This window comes from Equus quagga, chromosome 3 (genome assembly GCF_021613505.1).
Source record: "Equus quagga isolate Etosha38 chromosome 3, UCLA_HA_Equagga_1.0, whole genome shotgun sequence".
Taxonomy (NCBI): domain Eukaryota; kingdom Metazoa; phylum Chordata; class Mammalia; order Perissodactyla; family Equidae; genus Equus; species Equus quagga.
This window is the reverse complement of record NC_060269.1, coordinates 42539720-42565117: the sequence shown is the minus strand read 5'-3', so window position 1 is coordinate 42565117 and position 25398 is coordinate 42539720. Positions and strand designations below refer to the sequence as shown.

Below are 25398 nucleotides of genomic sequence, written 5' to 3'. Positions count from 1 at the left end.
GAAAACCGCGTGGTTTCTCCAGGCTCATATACGTAACAAAGGACAAGACAAAGATTTGAATTAAAACTAGACACACACTTAAATGTTTGCATCTACTCTGTAGATATTTACATTTAACATCTTTCTCCAGTTTCTTAGGAATGAGATATAAAAAATTATTGGGTCAGAGAAAACATTCTTTTCTCTAAATACCAACATGACAACAGTGCCCTCCAAATGAAGCTATTGTGGTTAGTATTGAATCCAATGGTGTATCTAATTCAACATTAAAAAACACCTGAACCAAAAAAGGATATCACTGTCCTTTGTCAAATAGGAATTAAAAATAGTGCTGACAATCTTAAGCTAGCTTAACTCTGTTTTCATCCCCAGGGAGAATCTTGTGAACATTGAAATAAACTATAGTGACTTGAACTATAAGATAACCCAGCAGCGAAAAGCAGTGAGTGTGTCTGAATTACTCGGTGAGTGTTCTTTCTCTGTTCCTCAATATTAAAAAAATTGCCTATCAGGTTATTTTTCCTTTCATGTTTAAGATTTAGCTTATCGACGGAGAAAAAAAAATCAACAGGGCCTGCCATTAGACTGCCATTTAAATCTAACACTTTTTCACTCCCAAGGCACATCTCCAGGGAACCTCACACGGGCTTTCACAAAGAAAAGGCTGGTGTTCATCATCCCATACTCACACTCAGCATCTTGCTTTCCCCTCAGACATCCCCCGTCAGCAAGTGATTGTTGTGTGGTGTTTCGGCAATGCCACATCTGGGTGGAATGTCAGCCACCTCAGACTTTCACACACAACTGCACCCAGAGTGGGCTGCAGAGAAGATCCTGAGCAAGCAAAATTTGGCATTTAAGGTATAACCACTGTATGCTCACACTCTGTCATCCTATAGTCCTTAATAAACTTAATTGCTCATTTTCTGTATCTTACTGCACGTAGAGGAAGACACGTAGGAGACAGAAGAGGGTATCAGTTTCAGGCAAAAAGACAGCAGTCAGACGCTGGCAGCTGAGTTCTTGAATAGGGAGGAAATATACCAATTCCTCAAAGTTCTTGGGAAAGCTATGCTTGATTACCACACTTTACAAAAATAGCGTGATCCGAAGAATGGCCCGGGGCAATGAGAAAAAGATTAATAATGTAATCTATTTCACAAGGCAGTGCTAGAGTAGTCAAATTCGTACAGTCAAAAAGTGGGATGGTGACGCCAGGGGCTAAGGGGAGGGGGCGGTGGGGAATTATTGCTTAATGGGCACAGAGTTTCAGTTGGGGAATATGAGAAAGTTCCCGAGATGGATGGTGGTGATGATTGTACAACAATGCAAATGTGTTTAATGCCACAGAATTGTACACTTACAAATGGTTAAGTAAATTTTATGTTGTATACATTTTACCACAATAAAAAAAGCACAAACAATAAAGACATATGTCGATTTTAAAATTTTCTTCAGAAGAAGGCAGTACTGTGTTAATAGATTTGAGTTTAGTGAAATGTTACAAGTGTTTAAAAAGAAATAGTTTGGACACTTGAAGGCCCAAACTGCTTGGAAATTTATGTTTCTGGGAAACATCATCGCCCAATAATGCCGTGTGAATCCTGCGTTTCTGTTCTTCATTCAACACATGAAAATGAATTTGTAGTTATTAAGGATGTTTAATAAATTTTCCTAGATTTAATAGCCTCCAAAGACTTTGAGTTATACTTTTGAAAACAGATTTTATGTTTGCTTTTTCTCTCTCCTTTTTGAGATGATTTATATGAATATTATTTCAAGCTATTATTAATTGCTATTCCTTTGTTTAAACCCAACTGAAAATAATACAATTAACTGATCTTTATATAATAACATTTATGATTAACTTATTAACTTCAAATAATTTAAATTCTAGTCGTGTTTAATTTGCTTTTGTGAAAAAACGTGATTTATTCAATTTCTTTTATTGGCTTTATTACAGCAGATGTTGGCGGTCAACTGGGCCTCTTTTGTGGGGCCAGTGTGATTACAATTATAGAAATTATTGAATATTTATTCACCAGTTTCTACTGGATATGCATTTTGTTCTTGCTCAAGATACCTGAAATGACTCATGGGGCTCCTCCACCACAGAATCAGCTGAGGGATGAAAATGGTGTTGAGGAATGCTGATGCTCCCCAAGGACAAAAGTCTTCGCTTTCCTCTCCACAATACCTTCAGATTTATTCCTGACTAACTCATTGTTATGTAACATTATGTTATAGTTTTGGGGACTCAACACAATCCATTGTAGATATCTATCTCTTTATACATATCTTTATCTTTGTCTGCATTTATGGATGTATATTCCTTATTTATAAAAAGAAACAGGCATACATGAATTCCCAGCACCTAGAACAGTAGACATTGTGTAGTAGGCATTTCATAAATATCGTTTTAATGAATGAATATTTGAATAATGGAAAAAACATTCCTTATGACTAAATATGTAAATCAGATCTGATAAACAACCTGTATGTGAGGAGATGAGATACTTCATTTAGGAAATGATATAGGCAATCTGTACTTTATAAAATCTCTGAGAATTTTTACTTTCACTAAAATTCAACATAGTTTTATATTCTTTTGCCTGGAGTGTTCTATTGTGTAATTGATTTTTGGAGTGAAAAGCTATATATCTATTTCCTATACAAGCAGATGTTTAAATCTATTTGAAAATAAAGTTAAATCTGTAGTATATTGGAAGTACACAGTGTTTTATAATTTTCTCCAAGAACCTATATGTATTTATTTAATCTAGAGAGGAAATTCAAAAGTCGTAGTTTTCTCATTACCCCTCAGGCAATCAACAACTTTCAGACTCTCAAAATATTCAATCAATGCTGAATTGTCCAGAAGCCTTATCAAGCACTGTCAACAAATCATCATCAAGTCATAGAATTCTAAACCCAAATTCATTTTGTCTAGTATTGCTGGGTCTCATTTTCTTTCCAGCCACACAGGAACAATTTCTGAAAATCTTAATATGTTGTTTTCAAGTTTAATTGTGTGCTAGTGGTGTGGGAATGAGGCCAGTGCAATCTGAGAGTACTTACTCACATTAGGAATATGTATATCTCAGGACCCAGAAATCCCAGTCGCGGATAAATAGTCCAGAGAAATTCTCCCACAGAGATATGACATACTAAGATGTTCATCTTCTACATATTCATCAATGGGGAAGTCACTGTCAGCGGTGTGAGTGCCTGCTATGGAAGACCAGCAGCAGAGAGACACTATGGATTAACCATGCCCCCAAAATATTGCTAAATCTTAAAAATAATGTGATAGGTAGAAAAAATGTTTTAAGAAACCCCACACACACAATACAGCTATAATACAATAATTTATGTAAATTGAATATGCATGCACACAGAACAAGTACATCCATCTTAAAAGAACATATATTTAAAAGGTATATAAATATAATATTAAACATTTACGTAACAAACACATTAGAAAGATTGCCTATAGTGGAAATGGAAATGGGAAGTGGGAAAACAGGATAAAATGGAACAAATAAAATGAATAAATGAATAAACTAGAAATATAAGACTATCGATGATAGTGCAATGTGAGAATTCATGTCTCCGAAGAGAAAACTCATTTCTCTGCCCTGTGGCCCCAAAATGAAATAAAATATTTGGCTGCAAAGCCATGTTTCTCTTGACAGTTGAGAAGAATCATTTGTTGTGCTAATATTAGTATGACTGATTCTCAGGCTTAGTGCAAAGAAGCTTCTTGTTTCCTATATAGCAATTCTTTTCTCCTCTGCTTATCCAAATATGTTAGGCTAAACCAAGGAGATACTATTCTTTCTATTTTATTGCCATATTGAAAATTCTTTCAACAATTTGTATTGTGAGTGATTCATGGACAAGGGACTCTTCTAATTTTGTTGTATGCCCTACATGAAATGGGCAAGTAGCAGAATGTAATTGGGATGACTTTCCTATTTTTTGGACTTGATGAATCCCAAATTACAAGAAATTTGAGATATTTCGTATGACTCAATTTATCTTCCTATGCTCTAAAAATTACAAATATATATATTTTCTTCAAAAGAGATTAAATAAGGATTGATGTAATGAAAGAGCTAGCTAATTAAGAATGGAGATTCTTAGAATTTAAGCTTCACGTCCCTTAATCCAGACCCAAGACCCTGCACCCTAGATCCTAGACTGGTAATGCCAGTCCAGAGCAATACAAGGAATGACTTTTGGACCCTCAAATCAATGTATCAGAAGCATTTGGGGGAAAAAATGAGTATTGAGGATTTTATGAGATTTTGATGCCAAACAATTGTCATCCTACCCTTGGTTTAAAGTAGCCAAAGCTCTAAAGCAGATTCCCAGGGACCAATCTTAGCCATAGACTTTGGCTGATACAGCTTTGACCCCTAAAACATTGGCGAAGTGGATTGAAATCAAGAAGCTGAATGAGGGGGGAGATGCTAGAAATAGGAGACTCCTGTTTCTGCTAATCAGTCTTATGAAAGTGAAATCACTGACAGGGAAGGGAAAGATAATAAAACACAAAACAAGGAAAAATGAGACTGGTGTATGAAACAAACAAACAAAAGTGCCTCATTGTTTGCCCAAACGTCTACCGGGAACTTGGAAAGATAGAATGTTTCCTCCTGAGGCTATTTCCTTACGACTCTTCGTGACTAAATGCACTATCTAAATACCATATGGTAACAGACAGGTCAGGGGTTGGGCCACTTGGCTGAAAAGTACCATCAGTTGCCTATGAATCTTTGCTATCTTCATTTCTTTGCTTAAATGATCAAGCGGCAAATAATCGATGGTAAACACAACGGAATGGAGGAGACAGTTCTAGATGAGTATTAATCTTTGTTTGGTTGCCATGTTCAGTCCAAACAATTCCCCAGAATTTTAAATGCACAAATGTTACCTCTTTTGGCATTGATGGAGGTGGGAACACAGAGGGTTTGTGCGTTGAGAGTCAAAGTTGCAACTCTGTCACGTACTGCAAAATGGAACAGTCCTTCTGAAACATTTGAAATATTGCGGATACAGCAACTTCAGGTTTATGAGATGATAACCTGTAATGAGCCAGCCTCAAGTGATATAACCCTGAAGCAAATAATGGTGGATGTTAGTAAAGGTTTAGTGCCCTTATATAAGGGCACTGTTATGAAAGGACAAAGCCATAAAAGAACCTGAAGCTGTGGAGGGCAGTGTCCAAAAGCTGAAAGCACAACTTGGAGGGCCCAGGGCTACTGCAGTGGAAGGCATTAGAGTTACCAAGGAATTGCAGATTGGAGAGAAAGAAAGAAAAAGACATCTTGTGGCATCACTTACACACGAGCCCATAATCGGAATGCATTTATTATGTAAAATAGAGGGCTTTGCCATTACTGAATTCTAGATTAAATACGTCAGTTTCACCTTTCGCTCAATTTTAATTTGTCATGCTAAATGAAAACCTTCAGAATTGCCAGATTTCCATCCATAGTGAATATATCAACTTTAATTAAAATAAAAATCATTTTGGATGCATCATCAAATGGGTGTATGCAAATTAGAGTTTCTGCTAATATTGCATCTCAGCATAAAATGCTGGAACTTTAGAATTGTAAGTCACTAGATGCAGCAACTACGCATAATTCTTTCAGGAGTCAATTGTCGATCTATTGTTACTGGGCTCTGGTGGGGACAGATCCTGCCACTGAGACATCAAATAATTCTAAGCCCCCAAATAGCTGCAATATCAGAGAGACCTTCCAATAAAGACAGAGCAACTCAGCAGAATTTCCTGATAAAATGGAAATGGTGCTTACAGGAGCATACTTGATGGCAGCTCTGGAGGAGGGGAAGGGAGGGAGAATATCGTATTCAAGAACAGGTTGTAGCTATGCAGTTAGGGCCAATGATGAAATCCCTCAAAAGGCCAGCGCCGATTGCTGAATGCTTAAACATCATGATTCTCTCTTTCCTATAGCAAAGAAAGCTGCCTGATGTGCTGATCATTCACTGAAACTGTAAGTCAGTTTGGAAACCAGCCACCGTTTACCCTGAGAATGGTAAAACCTTGGTTGAAGAAGTCAAGGCTAAATCCACACAATGGGCATAATAGAAGGCGCTATATTTGGGAATACCGAAACTTGGTACTCCCACCCTAGAATAGTGTTTGGGTGTTAATAGACTAATGGGATTGCTCAATTGCCTTGCTGTTTGGCCAATCAAATGGGCCTTCAATAACTGGATGATTAAGAATATCTTTCTGGAGGGAATGCAATTTTAGAAATCTCTGCAGGAATTCTCAAGAAGAATCAAAATGGGTCATGTAGATGCCCACTTGGAAAACCACCTTGCTGACTCAAAAGCAGTCTGGAACGCAAGGATTGAGGCTTGTTCTGGCCGCTGGAGCTAGTTACTTGGTATATGAAATCAGAGCATAGCGGTGTTAGAAAGATGACACATTTCTTCCTCATTTGGTAAAACACTGCCCAGAAGGCCAAGAGGAAAGGAATTGCTTTAAGAGTCTTTAGGCAAGATTCTCAAGGGCAAGAGCTAGCAGGTAGGTTAGTAGAACCCTAACCAATAACTCCAGGTGGCTTCAAATGGGTTTTGACTAGAATAAGCATGATTTCTACTTCGAGCTTTATTACCCTTTGACTGAAGCCAATACTCTCAAGGGTTTGAAACAACAGATTGTGTTTCTGTTTGATTCTACCAACTACACTTCATAGACCAAGATGACATGTCACTGCTGTTAATATATCAAAATGGGGTAAAAAGCTTAACATTGTATGGACTTAGTATAAGTCCTACCACTCCCAATCCAGAATCAAAGCTCCTTTACTAAAAATGGGGAGACTGTGTTAGAGGTATGAAGAGGAGATCTGACTCGTGGGCAAATACATACTTTATCTGAATATGAGAGATCATGCAAGAGGAAGATCTTTGAAAAACTTTCTTTTGGGGGAATGAAAGAATGAGAGTCAAGGAAATGAGAATGAAGGTTGGAGAATGATACAATCACACACTATCTGACTTTCTCATCTCAAAAACATTTCCTCATTTTAGTGGGCCTAGTTGTCCCAGGTCAAGGATTGCACTTGTGTGTCCTTGAAGAGGGAAAAATCCCCATGCAAATATTTGACACCATAATGTCAATTTCTCTGAAAGTGTAAATATGCCCGAGGGAACAAATGCCCTGAGTGAAAATTCCACATTATGTGGCTCACCTGCGATTGACTGGAAGTACTGGTTCACAGCCTATGGTAACGATAGTCCCATAACCTTTACCTTTCCAGTGGCACTCCCTCCTGGGAATGGACAAAAGGAACATTCTAGAAAGGCTATTTTTGCTACTTGCCTGTGAGTGGGCAGTGTGGCTGAATCCACAACTCTCACCTGGCAAGGCCAAGTCTGAGTTAAGACACGTGAAAAATGGACAGAAAGAAACTGTGTAAGATGGGAAGGGGGCACATAAATGACAACATAGGAAGAGGATACTATCATCCTTTTCCTGAGAGAGGGCTTCAGAACAAGAGAATCAATACTCTTAATTCTCTCAGGTGTGGTGATAGGTCATGATCCATGCTGAGAAGTCTCCTGGATTTGCTTTTCTTCCGAGATGGAAAAGTGACCTGAAGCCAAACTATAAAGTTAACCCAACAATGTTACTTGAGTTATTTGAAGAAAAGATATTGATTGGCATCCTTTGAGGACCAGCCTGAAAAAAGAGCAGGTAGCACGGTTGGGGGATGCTGCCAGGTGGCGTAGTGGTAAAGTTTGTGTGCTCAGTTTAGGCGGCATGGGGTTTGCAGGTTCACATCCTGGGTGTGGACCTAGCACAGCTTGTCAAGCTACACTGTGGCGGCATCCTACATAAAATAGAGGAAGATTGACACAGATGTTAGCTCAATGACAATCTTCCACAAGCAAAAAGAGGAAGGTTGGCAATAGATGTTAGCTCAGGACCAACCTTTCTCACACACACACAAAAAAAAGAGTAGGTGGGAAACATCATATGGGTTTTGTTTTTCAAACTATGTTCATCATATGTTTACTTTTGTATAGACTTATGATTCACTCACAGAACCTTCAGAAAAGACTGTACCTAGAAGCTGAATATTTTCAACTCCCAATCTCCCAATCTCTGAGGGACACTACTCATGTGTATGCATAAAATACAACAAGTAAAGGGGCCAGACTGGTGGCATCGTAGTTAAGTTTGCACGCTCTGCTTCCATGGCCAGGGGACGCACCACTTATCAAGGTATGCTGGCAGGCGTCCCACATATAAAATAGAGGAACATGGGCACAGATGTCAGTTCAGGGCCAATCTTCCTCAGCAAAAAGAGGAGGATTGGCAGGATTGGTGGCGGATGTTAGCTCAGGGCTAATCTTCCTAAAAACAAAAACAAAAACAATCCAACAACAACCAGTAAAAGTGGCAACAGCACTTATGGGGCTTAGCCAATGTTGGTCTACACATTCTAAGAGAGACTAGGTGCCAGGGAGACAAGACCTGGTGTGTTGAGCCAAGTGGTTCAGACATTACCGGAGGCTGCCTGGAAGGATAATGCATAGATATGATAGACTATAGATATTTCTAACCTGATGGTGCCTCATACTTGCCGACCAGTTTGGAAAGAGCTTGTATCCTGAATCAGGAAGGATTTACTGATAGCTTGATTGTAATAACATCTGGTGTATTAAAAGTGCAGTGGCATAGAAAGAAGTAAGCTATCAAGTCATGAAAAGACATGGTGGAACTTTAAATGCATATTATTAAGTGAGAGGAGCCAATCTGAAAAGACAAGATACTGTATGATTCCAACTATATGACATTCTGGAAAAAAAAACTGTGGAGACAGTAAAAAGAAAAATCAGTGGTTGAGAGGGGCTCAGAGGAGGGAAGGGAAAATGAGTAGATGAAGCACAGGAGATTTTTAGGATCATGAAACTAACTCTTCAACATGATGCTGTAATGGTGGACACATATTATTAGACATTTGTCAAAATTCATAGAATTGGTGCTATTCCTGGCACTCATGAGACCTCTCCAATGCTGTAGGCATGAACTCTCAGTTGTTGCAGAGTGTGCATTCCTCTTCTAATCACAAAATCCTGTCATTTATCCTTGGACATTTTCTGTCATTTCTCATTTCCTCTCATTTCCCACTGTCACCATCCTAATCTATGCCTTTATGACAGGAATTGGACAACAGTCTCCTGGAACTCGACATCTCCTTTCAATAGTTTACTATATGATAATATTGCAAGAATAGTTTCTTAAATCTTTCTTTTGTTGTGGCATTCTCTTATCCCAAATAATTTGTAGTTTCCCATTTTTTCTCACCCTTTATAAGCTAACCATGTTATGTATTCAGTATCATTTTTTAACTTCTTCCTCGACATGCTTGTCTAGGGCAGTTCTTTCTATGTCCCACAAGTTTATCATGATGATTTATTCCTCAATAACTCTCCTCACTTTCTCCTCTTTTACAGCAATACTCTTCCCTTTCATGGAAATTCCAAAATCTTTCCCATTCTTTTTTTGCTGGGAAAAATACTGCCTGAGATAACATCTGTTACCAGTTGTTCTCTTTTTTTTTTCCTCCCCAAGGCTCCAGTGCACAGTTTCATATCCTAGTCATAAGTGCTTGTAGTTCTTCTATGTGAGCCTCTGCCTCCGCACGTCAACTGATAGATGGGTGGTTTGGTTCTGCTACCAGGAAACAAGCCCAGGCTGCCAAAGGACTGAGAGCACTAAGCTTTAACCACTAGGCCACCAGGGCTGGCTCTCTTACCCCTTCTTGTTGGGTTTTTTGGTTTTATTTTTTTTGAGGAAGATTAGCCCTGAGCTAACTGCTGCCAATCCTCCTCTTTTTGCCGAGGAAGACTGGCCCTGAGCTTACATCCATGCCCATCTTCCTCTGCTTTATAGGTAGGATGCCTACCACAGCATGGCTTGCCAAGCAGTGCCATGTCAGCACCTGGTATCCAAACCGGCGAACCCCGGGCTGGCGAAGCAGAACGTGGGCACTTAACTGCTGTGCCACCAGGCTGGCCCCCTCTCTTTCCCATTCTTTAAGGTTATATTTTCTCTGTTTTCCCTCAGCTCCTTCAGTCTCTTTTGGCTTCTTTTTGTCTAAATATGGTAAAGCATTTATTCAGTATAGCATTTTTTCTTAATGCTACTTAAATATTATAATAAATAAGTAGTTAAATAAGATAATTGAACACTTTATATCAAAAATACACAAAATTGGATACATGCAGTTCATACTTTTCTTTTTGATTATTAAGCATCATCAAAAATTGGAAAATTTAAGAAAATAAAATGAAGAGCCAGGTACCTACCAATCAGATTTAACTAATATTATAATTTGCCATATTTTCTTCAGACTTTAGATGTATTGAATTATGCTATGTATATTAGTCTGAAACCTGCTTTTTCATTTCACATGTTTACTGTGTATTTGGGCTAACACATGAAGATCTAGTTTATTTGATTATTGCACACGTTACATCAATGAACATACCATGATTTATTTATTCATTTTCCCCCAACTAATTCATATTTACATAGTTTAAATATTTTATGTATAGGAAAGATATTGCAATGAAACTCTGTGCACATTTCCTTTTGATTATATTCCTAAAAATGAAATTGCTGGAATTTTTTGGTATATGCCTCTTCACCTTGACTATATATTGCCAAATTGTTGTATAACTTAACTGCACCAATTTATACAGCCAACAGTAGCATATGAGAATTCACAGTTCCCATTGTAATTTATTCCCCATTAAATTATAATGGGAGACTTTTAAGAGTTTGAGGCGTTTTTGTTTTGTTTTGTTTTTTCTTGTCCATTTGATGTGTATGCACAGGTATCTTATTTTTGCTGTAAGAATCCAGCGGACCTTAAGGGACAGGATGAAAGTTGAGATGACTTAGAGGAAAAGAAATTATGGAAAAATAAGGAGAAGCTGTAGCAGAAATATAACCAGGTATCTGTGTAGCTTTGATTGGACTCAGAAAACAGTAAAGCTGCTGGGGAGATTGTGATGCCAAAAGAGTCAGGGGGGGAGTACTACTTATACTCCGTGCCCTGTAACATGGTGGAGCATGTATTAAATGGCCCTTACATAGCCTAAAATCAATACAGGTGTTGGCCAACTTCTCAGGTTCTTTTGCTGTGGTGTGAGAAAAGTAATCAGGGTGAACGTGATGCTTACTGGAGGACAGAGCATTCTAAGTGGGAATTTACTCCAGAAAATTATTGGTCAATGTATTATGTTCTGACTGGCCTTCTGTGAGTAGTCATCCTCCAAAATTTATTACAATTTTTCCTCTCATGAAGAAAGAAGAATGAGAAACCATGTTCAGAAAAAGAAACAGTTATTTAAAATCATTCAGAAACTCAATAAATTTATTTACTCGGTAAGAAATGAAAGATTGGCTTTGAAAATGGTATCTAATGTAGGGACTGTTCCATCTTCTTTGTTACTTATTTTACTAAGTCATCTCATTACTAAAATTCTGAAAGTCTGCCAGAGCGTCGCTCTTCACCTGAAGGCACAGTGAAAGTTGGCATATGAAGAATTACTTTTAGATTTAAGGTGATAGGAAGCTTTCCTCTAAGATTTAGCAAGAATGAAAATGATCTCGTTGGAACGCTTATATACAAAATCAGAATAAAGGATAGAAATGGCGAGAACACAAATCAGATGCGACAGGATTTAAATCTACAAGTCCAATTAGAATCGGTTGAGACAGATTTTCCAAGAGCTAGGGGTTATGAATAAAAAGAAATTAAAATTAATACATAACAAAGAAACATAGTATTTTACAATGTGTAGAAAGTACTGGCTAATTCAATGAGTCACTGAAAAATAATTTTCAGATACAACAATTAAAAAGAAGAAAAAACCCAGTATTACATGTAAAGGTAATAATTGCCCACATAGAAATACCAAAAGAATCAAGCAAAAATTATGAAAACTAAAAATACAGAATACATAGGAACTAACAAGAAATATTCAAGATTTTTACAAAGAAAGCTGTAAAATTTTACTGAAAGATATAAAGTAAGCAAATATTGGATGAGACACAAAGGACTCAAAGACTGAATTTTGCTAAATTGTAAGTTTCCCAAACTTTTAAATAAGTTTATTATTCTAGCCTAAATTCAATTGGGATGGGGTTTTTTTTAGAAGTTAATAATACTAAGATTTACTATCGTTTAATGATATAAATTTAGTTATATTTCAGAGAAAAAAAGCAATAATTGTTGGGGCAAAGGGTGGGGGTCTTTTTTACCATATATTTACAGGTATTATAAAGAATATATTATAACAACAAATTCTACAGTACTAAGTCAAGAGATGACTAATAGGTACATGGCACAACTATATAACCCTAAAATAAACCCTGGCGTATGTAAAAGCTCAATACTTAATAAAGGAGGCATTACGAAGAGTTAGGTGAAAGAAGGGTAATCGGAATTGAAGGCTGCTGTTTGGATTTAAGTTCCATTTTTATTTCTTATCATATACCATCATAAATTTAATGTGAATTAAGATGAGTACAAGAGCAGTAGAATGTAAAAGACAATATAGGAAACTATGTATACAGTCTTCAGATGGTTAAAATGCTTTCTACATATAGAGGCAAAGAAAATTCATAGAGGTAAAGATGGTATATTTAGCAACATAAAACTCTGTATAGCAAAAATTTAATAAAGAGTATTCAATAACAACCAAGAACCTGGAAAAAATATTTGCAACAAACATGACAAAGAGGTCAATGATTTATAAGCAAGGATATCACTGTAGCATTATTTACAATAATGGAAAATTGGAATTAATCCAAACATCCAAGAAGAGAAAAATTATGTGTAAATTGTGAATCAGCTATATAACGAAATAATAATTAATTGTTAAAAACCATGACCAGGAGATAAGAAGCAGACTGTTGCAAAAAGCATACAAAGCTTTCATGCTTGAGGGTGGCAATGCATGCTGGGTACTTTCAATATCTATCTATTACATTGGATCAAAGGATGATTATGAACTAACTCAGATTCCCTGAGACGTACATTTTCTTTCTTATAGCTAAAGAAACTAGACAGTGCTGGAAGGCCTGATTGCTCCAGGTACACTATCCTTTTGGTTTCTGGAACACATGTCTCTTGAAACTGCCATGGGTCCAAGCACTGTAGGTGCCCTCCCTGGGCTGCTCTTCCTTCAAACATTTGCACTAATTACCTCACACTCATTTGCCTCTCATTGTGGGCAACCTCAACTCCCATTTTCAAATTACAAGCAGCCTCACCCCAATACCTGCACTCCTGATCCCCCTTATTATGTTCTTTATCTTTTTCCCCTAGAAAGCATCACCCCCATCATTTAATTTACTTTTATATTAAGTTTATGGTTTATTATCTGTCTCCCTCTGCTAGAATGTAGGCTCCCGGGAGCAAGGAAACTTGCCCATTTTCTGTTGATCCATCCCATGCTCTTAGACGAGAATCTCTGAAGAAACCCAATCCTTTCTTCTCTTGGAGACTGATGTACACCTAAGAGTGAATATTTTATATTTCAGTGTCATGGAGAGTCTGGCACATCATGGGAGCTCGATTACGATGTGCTGAATGAACGAGTAGGCCCCACTTCACTGTGGTAGGGCTGCACTAGGTAAGTAACTGATACACACCAGAAAAATGGGCTGGATCTCACTCCTCCCTCTGCCCCCAACTTCTAACTGAGTGCTGATGCCTGCCTATGCTACTCTGGTTGAAGAAATCATGGTCCAGCCGCAGATGAAATTTTATGAAAACATTACATATTCACTCTACAAAAAAATTTAGACGTGGAACAATGCTTACATGTGATATTGAGTGGAGAAGAGAGGATGCTAAATTGTCTAATTTTTAATACTAAAAATACAAACCAGGAAAAATACTATAAATATATGTATAGTGTTGTTCCCTGAGCACATTTTGAGAAAAAGAAAATTTTCTATTATACTAAATAAAGTGTAACACAGTGAATTACTTTTAAGAACTCAAACTACTTTTTATAGTGAAGAGAGTCTCCTAGCTAAAGGTATGGAATAGTTCATTCCAGGTACCTGTTATTACTTTGACTTCACTTTAAATTTATTACTTAGACTAATCAGATTTTTCCCTTCCCTCCTCAAGTAGATGATCCATTCATAATTATTTCTATTGAAATTATTCTATAAGAAAGAGTTTTCCTTCTATCTTATTTATGTAATTTTTTTTTTTGAGGAAGATTAGCCCTGAGCTAACATTTGCTGCCAATCCTCCTCTTTTTGCTGAAGAAGACTGGCCCTGAGCTAACATCCATGCCCATCTTCCTCTACTCTATATATGGGATGTCTGCCACAGCATGGCTTGCCAAGCAGTGCCGTGTCTGCACCCGGGATCCAAACTGGCAGAACCCGGGCTGCTGAAGTAGAACGTGGGAACTTAACTGCTGTGCCACCAGGCCAGCCCCTTATTTATTTAATTATTTTAGTCATTTGTTCATATCAATATAGATTCAGGAAGTTTTTGTATACTTTGAGTTATAATCTAATAGTCACTATTATTATTGTTTTTTTTCCTGAGAAAGATTCGCCCTGAGCTGACATCTGTTGTCAATATTTCCACCCTTTTTTTTCCTCCCCAAAGCCCCACTATGTAGTTGTATGTTCTAATTGTACGTCCTTCTAGTTCTTCTACGTGAGCTGCAGCCGCAGCATGGCTGCTGACAGACGAGTGGTGTGGTTCAGTGCCTGGGAACCAAACCGGGGCTACCGAAGCACTAAGCGTTGAACATTAACCCCGGGGCTACCAGGGCTGGCTGAAATATTACTGCTATTTATTTTATTTTGCTGCTCAAGTCAGATTCACAGTATGAATCACTGAAGAAATCACACCTTTAACTTCTCTTGGAGACCAACGTAACACCGGAAGAGTGAATAAGGATTTTATATTTCAGTTTCATGGAGATATTTATATTCAGTCAAGTTTGACAGCATAAATCACTTATGCTTGAAAAAGTGAGGCTTTTCTGTTATGAAAATAATATTATTCAACATTAGTGATGTTAAAATGTTGATACTTCTGTTTTTGTTGTTACCTAGTTTAACCTGTACTTTAATTTAAAAAGGAAAAAAATTTTTAAATGTTTTTTTAATGATTTAATGATTTTTTAATGATTAACCAATACAGGAGATAGTAGTTTAAAAATTGACTTAAATTCAGTCATTAAGATTTGAATAAAGATATACAATCCCAAGTAAATAGTGTGTAATTCCTAAATTACTGAGTGAGAACCAGGAGGGCAATATAGCTTATCTTTTCACTTACAGGGGTTGTTGCTTATGGCAAACATCTGCAAAAATTGCCAAGGAAAGAAGAGTGAATTGGCAAACTCAGTTATTCATGTTTTTAAAATTTTGAGAAAAACAATAGGTAGTTAAATTTCTGAGATAATTTAATATGTGCTTTAGTTTTAGAATGAAAGGTCAGCATAATTTTGTTTGCTTTGGACAAAAAGAAGTTGAATACAATAAAAATATTTTATATACACAAAATGCAAATTAAAGTGCTGATCAGCAAATTGTCTACTGGGATCTCATATTTTTGAAAGTAGTGAAGTGTTAGGAACTAGTTAAGTTTTTTTCTATTGTCCCTTACTATCTAAGTTAAATACAGATTTGTGATATAATGCAAATTTTTCCTAATTTAAAATACCTTTAAAACAAAGAGGGAAAATTTAACAACAAAAATTGAGAAAGGCTTTGAATGAGCACCACAGCAGAAGCTGAGCAGTGAGGGTTTAGGGTTTCCTTCCACGAGGCCTTCATCGGGTGTCACGGGTGAATTCTACCACTGAAAGCCAGCACCTGGACAGCAGTGCGTGTGGGACCTGCCTGGCATTTACTCCCTTACTTGAAGCCCAGAGATGAGGAAATTTTGACCTCATTTCCAACTTTCCTCTTACAACTATATAAGAAAACAAAGTAAGTGTGTACATTGTTATGGAGTTACAGAGACAAGTACAAAAATAAAGATGTTATTACTTTTAGCTCTATTTAAGGAAATATTAAAAGTAAAGAAAAAATCCAGTTTTTGAGTCTCTTTAAATTTTCAAGACTTTAAAATTCAGATCTCTACATCTAAGTGTGATTCAGGTTTATTTGGTTACATACAATTACCACCTTAAATCTGGTAAATATCTTACAAATTCTCTAAAATGCATACACTCATATATACACACTCTTTCACACACTTGTGCTAGTGGTGAAAATGGAAAATATTTATGGGGAAATCTAGGTGAATTTAAATGAATAAAAATAGATAATAAAATAATTATGCTCTAAAAATAACATTTTACTGCAGTAGTCAAACTGAGTACATATATTAAAACTATATAAAAGATAAACCCACCATATGTATATTTTTTGCTACTCAAGTCCTCTTTCGATGGCATCATTGAGAAGAGAGTGCACACATGCCCTTGAAGGCTGAGATCTGTTCACATAAATCAACAATATTTTATCTGATAGTAAGAATAATTGCCAACAATTTAAAAATTCTTCCCTTAAATTAATGACAAGTTGTAGGTTTTCCAGAAATCATTAATAAAAAGAAATAGACAATTCCTCCAGGTGGACCAAAAGAGATGTGGGGGCATTGGGACTCTGTGAAGAGAAATGGTAGAAGAGACTCTGAGCTGAGGAGTCCTTTGGCTGGCACTGGACGTACTGTGATTGAGTACAACTGGTGAAATGTAGAAACTTGAGAATAATATTAATCATCTTTAATCTTAAATTTTTCATAGTTTTCTTCTGATACCATCTTTCAAATCTTCCGTGAAGTTTGTTAAAACTACAACTTGGTATTAGCCATGAAGGTGCATGTGGAAGACTGTTTCAGTAAATAAATCTACAGTCAGCACAAAGAACAAACCGCTAAGTGGAAAGCACAGACGCTTTACAAATTGTTCAAATATACTCCCTCCCCAACAGATTCTCTGGTATTTGGAAGGACACCTGGCAATCCTAAAGTCCTACAATATGGCAAAGCTCTGGCCTGGCTGTGGGGACTAACGAGCGGATATGCAGTCTCTAAAATGAGTTCTTTCACAGTCAGTTTGACTAGAAGACAAGTCATCAAAATTATAACAGAAGAATGGCAATGGGTTATACCCAGGTAGTACTATGGAAATACACTTCAGTTGGACAATCGGGGAAATTTATTCTATATTTCTGGAGACCTTATTAGAAGCCTTAGAAAGAAAATCAGAAACAGTTGCCTTGGTCAGAAACCCCTACAAATAAAGTGAAAATGCTAGTCGATGGTGGCAGGGTGCAGGTGAGTGAGGGGGACCACCTTCACAGAGGATTCGCTCCACACCCAGGGAGCCTAAACTCTTAGCACATGCCGTACTGGAAGGATACAGTGAAATGACATTCTTTCCCTACTTCCAGAGCCCATCAGCACTCTCTATTAGAATTAATCAATTCCACAACCTGAAAGCTCTAGGACCAATCTGGCTTCCAGTCAAAATATGAGCCTTTATACTTAGAGGGGCAATTACTATTACGACATCTCTCCTACTGTGTACCACACAGGTTCTCTCATTATGTCCTTAGGATTGCTGCCTTGTGACCCACGTCGAGTGTTATCATGTTCCCCTTCTGTAGACCTGTTTTGGCCCCAGCCTGTGCCTGAGGCCTCCACATCCTGTTCTTCAGTGTTAGTCATAGGATATAGGGCCAAAACCACCTGTCATATCTTCTTCACACTCCTTGCCCACTTGTCCAGCTAGAACTTTGCCGGCTGACACACAATCATCTAATGTTACAACACTCACCAGAATCTCGCTGCTTGCCAACTGCTTTGCTTATCTACAATTGGAGAGACATCAGAACATACTGGTTGGAAGGATAGGTTCTGGCATCTAGCAGCTGCCCATAACTACTGCCTTTTCCACTTACTCTCTGTTGAACTTTCAGCAAGTTACCCAAACTTTATGTGCTCCAGTTTCCTTTTAAGTAAAATGGAAGTGATAATAGACGTATCCATTCAATGTGTTGTCTCAGGATTAAATACGTGCAAAACGTTTGAAACAGTGTTGGGGACCTAAGTGTATGTGGTGACTGTAGTATTGTCCCCCGATTGCCATCTGGTGGTATAGATTTCTTGTGAGCTTGAGAGGGAGCAGGGGTTCTGATCACCCCTCATGTTAACATTTTCATGCCTATTAAGTTCTACTGGCAGTGGTAATACAGACATTTAAAAAAATTGGCTGTTTAAAAAGGAGTTTTGTAACTTTTCTTACAGTGTTAACACTACATTTTTTTTTAAAGAAATCCTTTTAAAAGGGCTTTACATGTGGAGCTGGCCTGGTGGTGCAGTAGTCAAGTTCAGTGCATTCCCCTTCAGTGCCCTGGAAGGGGTTCAGATCCTGGGCATGGACACACACTACTCATCAAGCCATGCTGTGGTGGAATCCCACATACAAAACACAGGAAGATGGGCATAAGATGTTAGTTTGGGGGCCACTCTTCCTCAAGCAAAAAGAGGGAGATTGGCAATAGGTGTTAGCTAAGAAGAAATCCTCTGCACAAAAAAAAAAAAAAGAAAGAAAGATTTTGCATGTTAAGAAATGCAAAGAGCTGTATTTAAAGAGTTTCGAATATCAAAAGTTCATAAATCAGGACCAGCATTTTGGCAAACTCACAGAGAAGGGCATGTGGTCAATATGGGGGGACATTTTGTTGAGCGCAAGTCAAGTAAAAATTGTTCATGTGTACACAAGTGTACAAAAACTTCTAGTAATCATCTTTTGCATAATTCTCATTTAATACTTTGATAATATTTCTATCAAGTGCAAAAATAGTAAGTTGAGTCAACAGGGAAAGAACAACCTTTAACAGGAATACAAATGAAAAGGAGAAATGGAACATGGGTGGTAACTGACTGATGAACTAGATCTTTATAAAGAGTCTTAGCTTTGTCAAAAGATAACAGGTGCTGCTGAGGGCTTTATAATTGCTTCTTATGCAAAAGTTGTAGAAGAAATGTCAAGTGAAAATGTAAAGTCCTTTATCATCTCAAAATATCAAATTGCTAAGGTTAGCAATTTATAAAAAAGGTCCAATTTCTTTTTCCTTAAATATTTCTCTAAAAACCTCTCAGAACTCATTTTCTTTTATTACTCTTATTACTATTTATATTATGTTTTAGTGCATAGAGTTTAAGTTCAAAAGAGATATTCTGTTCAAAACTACCAATTAAAATCAAAAGGTAAACATGCATATACTTTTTTCTTTATTCAATGACCACTTTCACTTCCAACTAGTCAGCTACTTGTCTTGTTTTGTTTTTGGAAATAACCAGGTACGATTCAATGTGCTGGCAAGGAGGAGACAAAACAATCAAACATCTAAGATGACTATTCGTTTTTCGTGGACGATCTAATCAGTATCCTGTATAGCTGGACTTGAACTGGCCAGCATCAAAGTCACCAGTTTCATCTGACCACGGAGCACTTGATATGTGGCTGATCGGAACTGAGATGTCTTGCCGTGTAAAGTACACTGGATTTCAAAGTCTTAGTATGAAATAAAGAATGTAAAATGTCTCCTCAATAATTTTTTATATGGATTACACATGGAAATGGTAATATTTTGGATATGTCTGGTTAAATAAAATATCTTATTAAAATCAATTTCACCTGTTTCTATTTTTTAAAGTGTGGCTACTAGACATTTTTAAATTTGAAATTTCATGTCATAGGTGACTCGCATTTGTATTTGACATTATGTTTCTATTTGACCATGGTGACAGAGACTCCCCTTGCAGTTTTCTAAATAGCCCTCACAAATATTATGCTTTGGAGAAAAAAATAATTATACTGATACATGAGGAATTGTAATCACCCCATTATTTAGTATCCTGTTTTATACTTAAAATTGAGGATATAAGATCATTAAACAGATGTATTCCAAAAGCATCATTGCACACACACACCAGCACCCTGCAAAAGGCTTTGGATTCCAGACACACTTAATTCCTGAATTATTCTCGCCTCTCTCTAAGCTACTGGCTTCATTTGACAGGCCACTGGACTTTCTTGTGAGATCCTGAATTTGAATTCTACATACTTCCTGAGACTGGTTTTTCTTCAGGCCCCGCCCTCCCCTTGTTTTAGATTCTAGAATATAAATTCTTCGTGAACCACTCTGCCCACTCCTATTCAGAGTGCCAATTGCCCAGCAGAGGAAGTAGTAGCTGGCTCAACCTGACCCTTACAACGTAATGGTTTTTATACAAAGATAGCTAAAATCCTTTTGGTTTTCTTATTTGTACTAGTACATTCAAAACCATATGTAATCACAATGTCAGGTTTGGGTGCTGTGGTAGCCCAGAACTTGATGATTGTATTATATTCATGGGTATATGTAAATTACATTGAAGTTTATTTGTGTGATACAGAAAACCACAAAAGGGAAAGTATTATGGATTTTTTTAAAGCTGGTAACACCATTTTTCCCAGCTTTATTGAGGTATAGTTGATAAATAAAAATGCATATATTTAAGGTACAAAATGTAATGTTTTGAAATATGTATATGCTGTGAAATGATTACCACAATTAAACTGACATATCCATCACTTCACAGATTTACCTTTATTTTGTGGTGAGAACACTTAAGGTTTACTGTCTTAGCAAATTTCAAGTATATAAGATATTAATTATTAACTATGGTCATCATAGTCTACATGAGGTCTCCGGTACTTACCTTATAACTGAAGGTTTGTACCCTCCGATCAACCTCGTCCCATTTCCCCCACTCCTGAGCCCCTGGTAGCCACTTTTTTTCTACTCTCTGCTTCTATGAATTTGACTTCTTTAGATTCCACATATAAGTGAGATCATGCAGTATTTATCTTTCTGTATCTGACTTATTTTATGTAACATAACACCCTCAAGGTCCATCCATGTTGTCGCAAATGGCAGAATTTCTTTATTTTTAAAAGCTGAATAACGTTCCATTGTATATGTATATACCACATCACCTTTATCTATTCATCAATCAATGGACACCTAGGTTATTCCCATGTCTTGGCTATGAAATTTCTTTTGAAGGGAAATGTTTTGTAAGTTAATACAAAATGGGCAGTAAATTTCATTAATAATAATTTTAAAACCCTATATGTAACACTGACACTTCCTCTCTTTAATTTTTAAGAGGTTCTTTTCTATTCAAGAGGATGACTGCTTGAAATAGACATACATTTTCTTTCCTTATTTTTAGATAATCAAAACCACAATTCTTTCTTAAAGAATTTGAACTTAGGTAACATAATTAGGTAAATATTATAGGGCCAATTTTTAATAGAAATACATACATTAATATTCTCATACACTAATCTGGATCTAGTCAATCTGATTTTAACTTAAAGTCAAAAGTCCCCACCAAGTGTTTGCCTCATTTGTTTATGTCTTAGAAGTTATTTTAAAATCTTTCAGTTGATCTACTCAATGTTCTTAACAGTTAAAGCAAGTATACTTAAGCCTTTGGTTGTCTTTCCAAGTGTTTCCAAAAGGCCTAGTCCAAAGTCCTAGCATCAGTGTGCTGGAATTTTTAATAAAGAAATGATGGAATTTTAAAGCAAGAATTAACTTTAGAAATCATCTTGACTGGCTTCATTTTACAGATTAAGAAACTCAGTCCTAAGAAGTTAAATGATTGTCAAGACCATAGGGGTGGCCCTGCAGGAACTGGAATCAAGCTCTCCACTCTCTGTCCAGTACTTTTGGTTTTGTTTTGGCTTTTTAACGTACCCTATATTATTTCCTCTCTCCAATATGGTAGAAGTTGTCAGGAAGAATCATTTAAATGAATTTTTTTATTAATGCAAAACAATGGGTTTTCCAATTTTCTCCTCGTAAATAAAGATTCCTTTATGTGTATTTGATAGCTTTTAACATGAGCTAGAATGCAACTTAGTTTGCCAATAATAAAACTATACAAAATTATAGCTTCTATTACAAATTGCCTGTTTTAACAAACGTACACAGATGCTTACAGAAGTAGCAGGAAATATTTGGGTGAAATTTCTGAATGAGATACACGTGAATAGATTTCATGCTACACAATTGGTCATAATGTGGTAGAAATAATTATTTTTATGACATTCCTTTGAACCTTGGAGAGGGTGGAAGGGATGAATTCAAGGTTGCACACAGGACGTGACAGTCAGTTGGGAGCCAAGATGGTGAACTGCACTTCTGTGAGAGACCCTGCGTCCTTCCCTGTTCCAAATTGAGACTCTAAACAGCATTCTCTGCTGCCCTCTAGAGGTTCTAAGAGCCATTAGTGAAGGCAGCAAAAGAAGAGACACTTAGGGAGAGGCAATAATTAATTTTTCCCCTCAACAACAAAGAAAATAGAACCTATCATTTAGTGAATCAATCACAGATTTAAACCAAAGGAAATTATAAATTAGTTCTGAAATACATGTGTACGTGTGTATGTATAAATTGGTGTTCTACTGTAAGAGTTTAAAAACACGTACTTACATCTTCAATACAAACTGATAACCTGATGTTTTCATAACACTGGTTCTCATTTTTCTGGTGGTTTTCACTGAGTTTGTTTCAAGGATCTGCAAAGTTAAAACATGTTCACTGGTTTTCCTTGTTGACCCACTTGTTTTCTCAGGACTTGCACTGTCCTTGAATTAGTTTTAATAATAACTGTTACTAAACGATTCACAAATCTGCATTTCTAAGATTATCATTCTAGTACTCTCAAAGAGAAAACAAGAGTTTGCCAGCAGAGTATGGGTACAGGGCATTCTAGACAGAGCAAAGAAGAAAATTACAAAAGTCACAACTAGCAGATGCGGCTGGTAAAGATGACAATTTTGTATGCTCTGCTAAGGTGTATAGACAATCAACAGCAACTAAGTGGTGTTAGGCAGGAGAGTAATCTGGATTTGTGAAATATCACGCTGGCAGCAATTTGGGAGTGCAGAATGGAGAAGGGAAAGACAGGAAGTAGAAATACTAACAAAGACAATCTTGCAACTGTTCAGGTTAGAGATGATGAGTGCTTGAAGTAAGATAGTGTAGGCAGAATAAAGTCGACTTTTAAAAATATTCAAGATGTAAAAACTGGAACGCATGCTCTTCAGAGGGAAGGATGGTTTCCTCATTGATGCATCCCAAAGCCTAGAACAGTGCCTACCACAAGTAGATGCTCAATGACTACATATTGGATTCAGGGAACGTGTCACTGTAGTTTTTTAATGTTTTGGAATCACCCTTAAAAACAGGCATAACAACAAAAATCAGAAAGCCAAACCCCATAGACACCTAAGCCAAAATTAAAGTTATTTAATTGCTACACAAATATTCCAAAAGCTTATAGATTGGGAACAAACCCCTGATAGGTAGAATCACCAGGTGATGGTGTTATCTGTGTGAGAGAAAATAGGGGGGAAGAAATAGTGCTAAGAACAGGAGAATCCAAATATCATAAAAATATGCTTACTAGAAATTTTGCTCAGTGGACCAGTGCAAGAATATAACAACCAAACCTGAGACAGCATTCTACAGACACCAATTCTTTTCTTTTCTTTATATATTTGCTTGTGCTGAGGACAATTTGCCCTGGGTTAACATCTGCACCAATCTTCCCCTATTTTTTTGTATGTGGCACACGGCCACAGCATGGCTGGTGAGTGGAGTAAGTCCATGCCCAGGATCCGAACCCGTGAACCAGGGCCACCTAACCAGAGTGTGTGGAACTCTAACCATTGAGCCACAGGGCCGTTCCAAGACCCCAATTATTGAGTGAGTGTAAGGAGACCAGAGTAAATCTCAAAGTGATGGCATGGGATGGGTTCTAGGATATCGGGAAATAACGAACAAATTCTCCTTTCCAGGAAAAATAATTGTACAGAAAGAAGTTGCTAGGAATAGAATCCACACTGATCAGAACAGAACAATTGGGACAAAGAAAAGAGAAGATACAGAAAAAAGTGGAAGTGAAAAACACATGACTAAACAAGTCTTAGAACAAAAGGAGAATACCAAGTAAAATTGCAGAATTTTTTTGAGAATAGTGACAGCTAAAATATGAGAAATCAGAATATGTCCAAATGCTTTTACCAGAGGAAATTTTACAACATTCAATTCTTAAAGAATTTAAACATATAACTTGAAAAGCTGGACAAAGAAAACTTCACTTAAATAAAGTATAAAGAAGAAATTAATAATTAAGACAAATTAATAAATTGGAAAATAGTAAAACTAATTAATCAATCCAAAAGTTGGTTCTAGGAAAACATAAAGCATAAAAAGTCACTAATTAACAAGATCCAGGAAAAAAATAAAGAAAAAAACACTATTTGAGGCAAAATCACCTTCAAAAGCAAGAAAAGTTTTAAATATCATAAAGGTGTATTTTGTGTACTTATTAAAATACATTTAAAAGTCTGAATGAAATGAATAATTTTCTTAAAAAATAAAACTTACTAATATTGCCCAGTAAAGTTAAACATTCTAAAGAGATCAATTACCAGAGAAGAAACAGAGAAAACAAAAGAGATCCTCCACACACAAAAATGCACTAACAAACTACAGACTATTCTTCCTTATAAAAATGAGTGCAAAAATCTTAAGCAAAATGTTAGCAAACAAAATACAATAGCATATTAAATAATAAAACGAACTTAGCACTTAGATGTTAGGAAATTGATGAAATAAACCTCATAAAGTGGCAAGAATAAAACCTTGCATAAAGTAAATGTGTACCAATTTGTAGCCATGATTATTAGTAGTCGCAGATTTAACAATTGAGAACATTAAAGGAGATAAGGAAGGAATCTTGAGGAACACCAACGCTTAAGAAGCTGGTAGAGAACAAAGTTGGAGGACTAATAGTTCAAAAATTCAAATTCACTACAGAGCTACAGTAAACAAGACTGTGGTACAGACATAAGGACAGACACAAATCAGTGGAAGAGAATTGAGATTCAAAAAATAAGCCCTTACATTAGGCTCAGTTGATTTTCAAGAAGGGTGCCAAGATAATTCAATAATTAAAGGATACTCTTTCAACAAATGATGCTAGGACAACCGGACTTCCACAAGCAGAAAGTTAATTTGGACCCCTAGAAGCACCATATACAAAAACTAACTCAATATGGATCAAACACCTACTTGTAACAGCTAATAGCAGAAGACTCTTAATAGGAAAGATAAGTGTAAATCTTTGTGACCTTGGATTAGGCAATGAGTTCTTAGATATGATATGCAAAGCATAAGAAATCAAAGGAAAACAGAGAAAATTGTAC

The 25398-nt window shown here is 36.6% G+C and overlaps 1 protein-coding gene across 3 annotated transcripts in view; it reads left to right on the top strand.

Annotated features, from left to right (window-relative positions):
- Window positions 1-2674, top strand: part of ASIC5 (acid sensing ion channel subunit family member 5) — a 36450-nt gene extending 33776 nt beyond the window's left edge. For all 3 annotated transcript variants that reach the window (XM_046655646.1, XM_046655645.1, XM_046655647.1), the window contains 2 exons: window positions 373-464; window positions 1964-2674. In XM_046655646.1, the coding sequence (XP_046511602.1) occupies window positions 373-464; window positions 1964-2154 (283 nt within the window). In that variant the 3' untranslated portion in view covers window positions 2155-2674. The remainder of the gene's footprint in view (window positions 1-372; window positions 465-1963) is intronic.
- Window positions 2675-25398: the final 22724 nt, after the last annotated feature.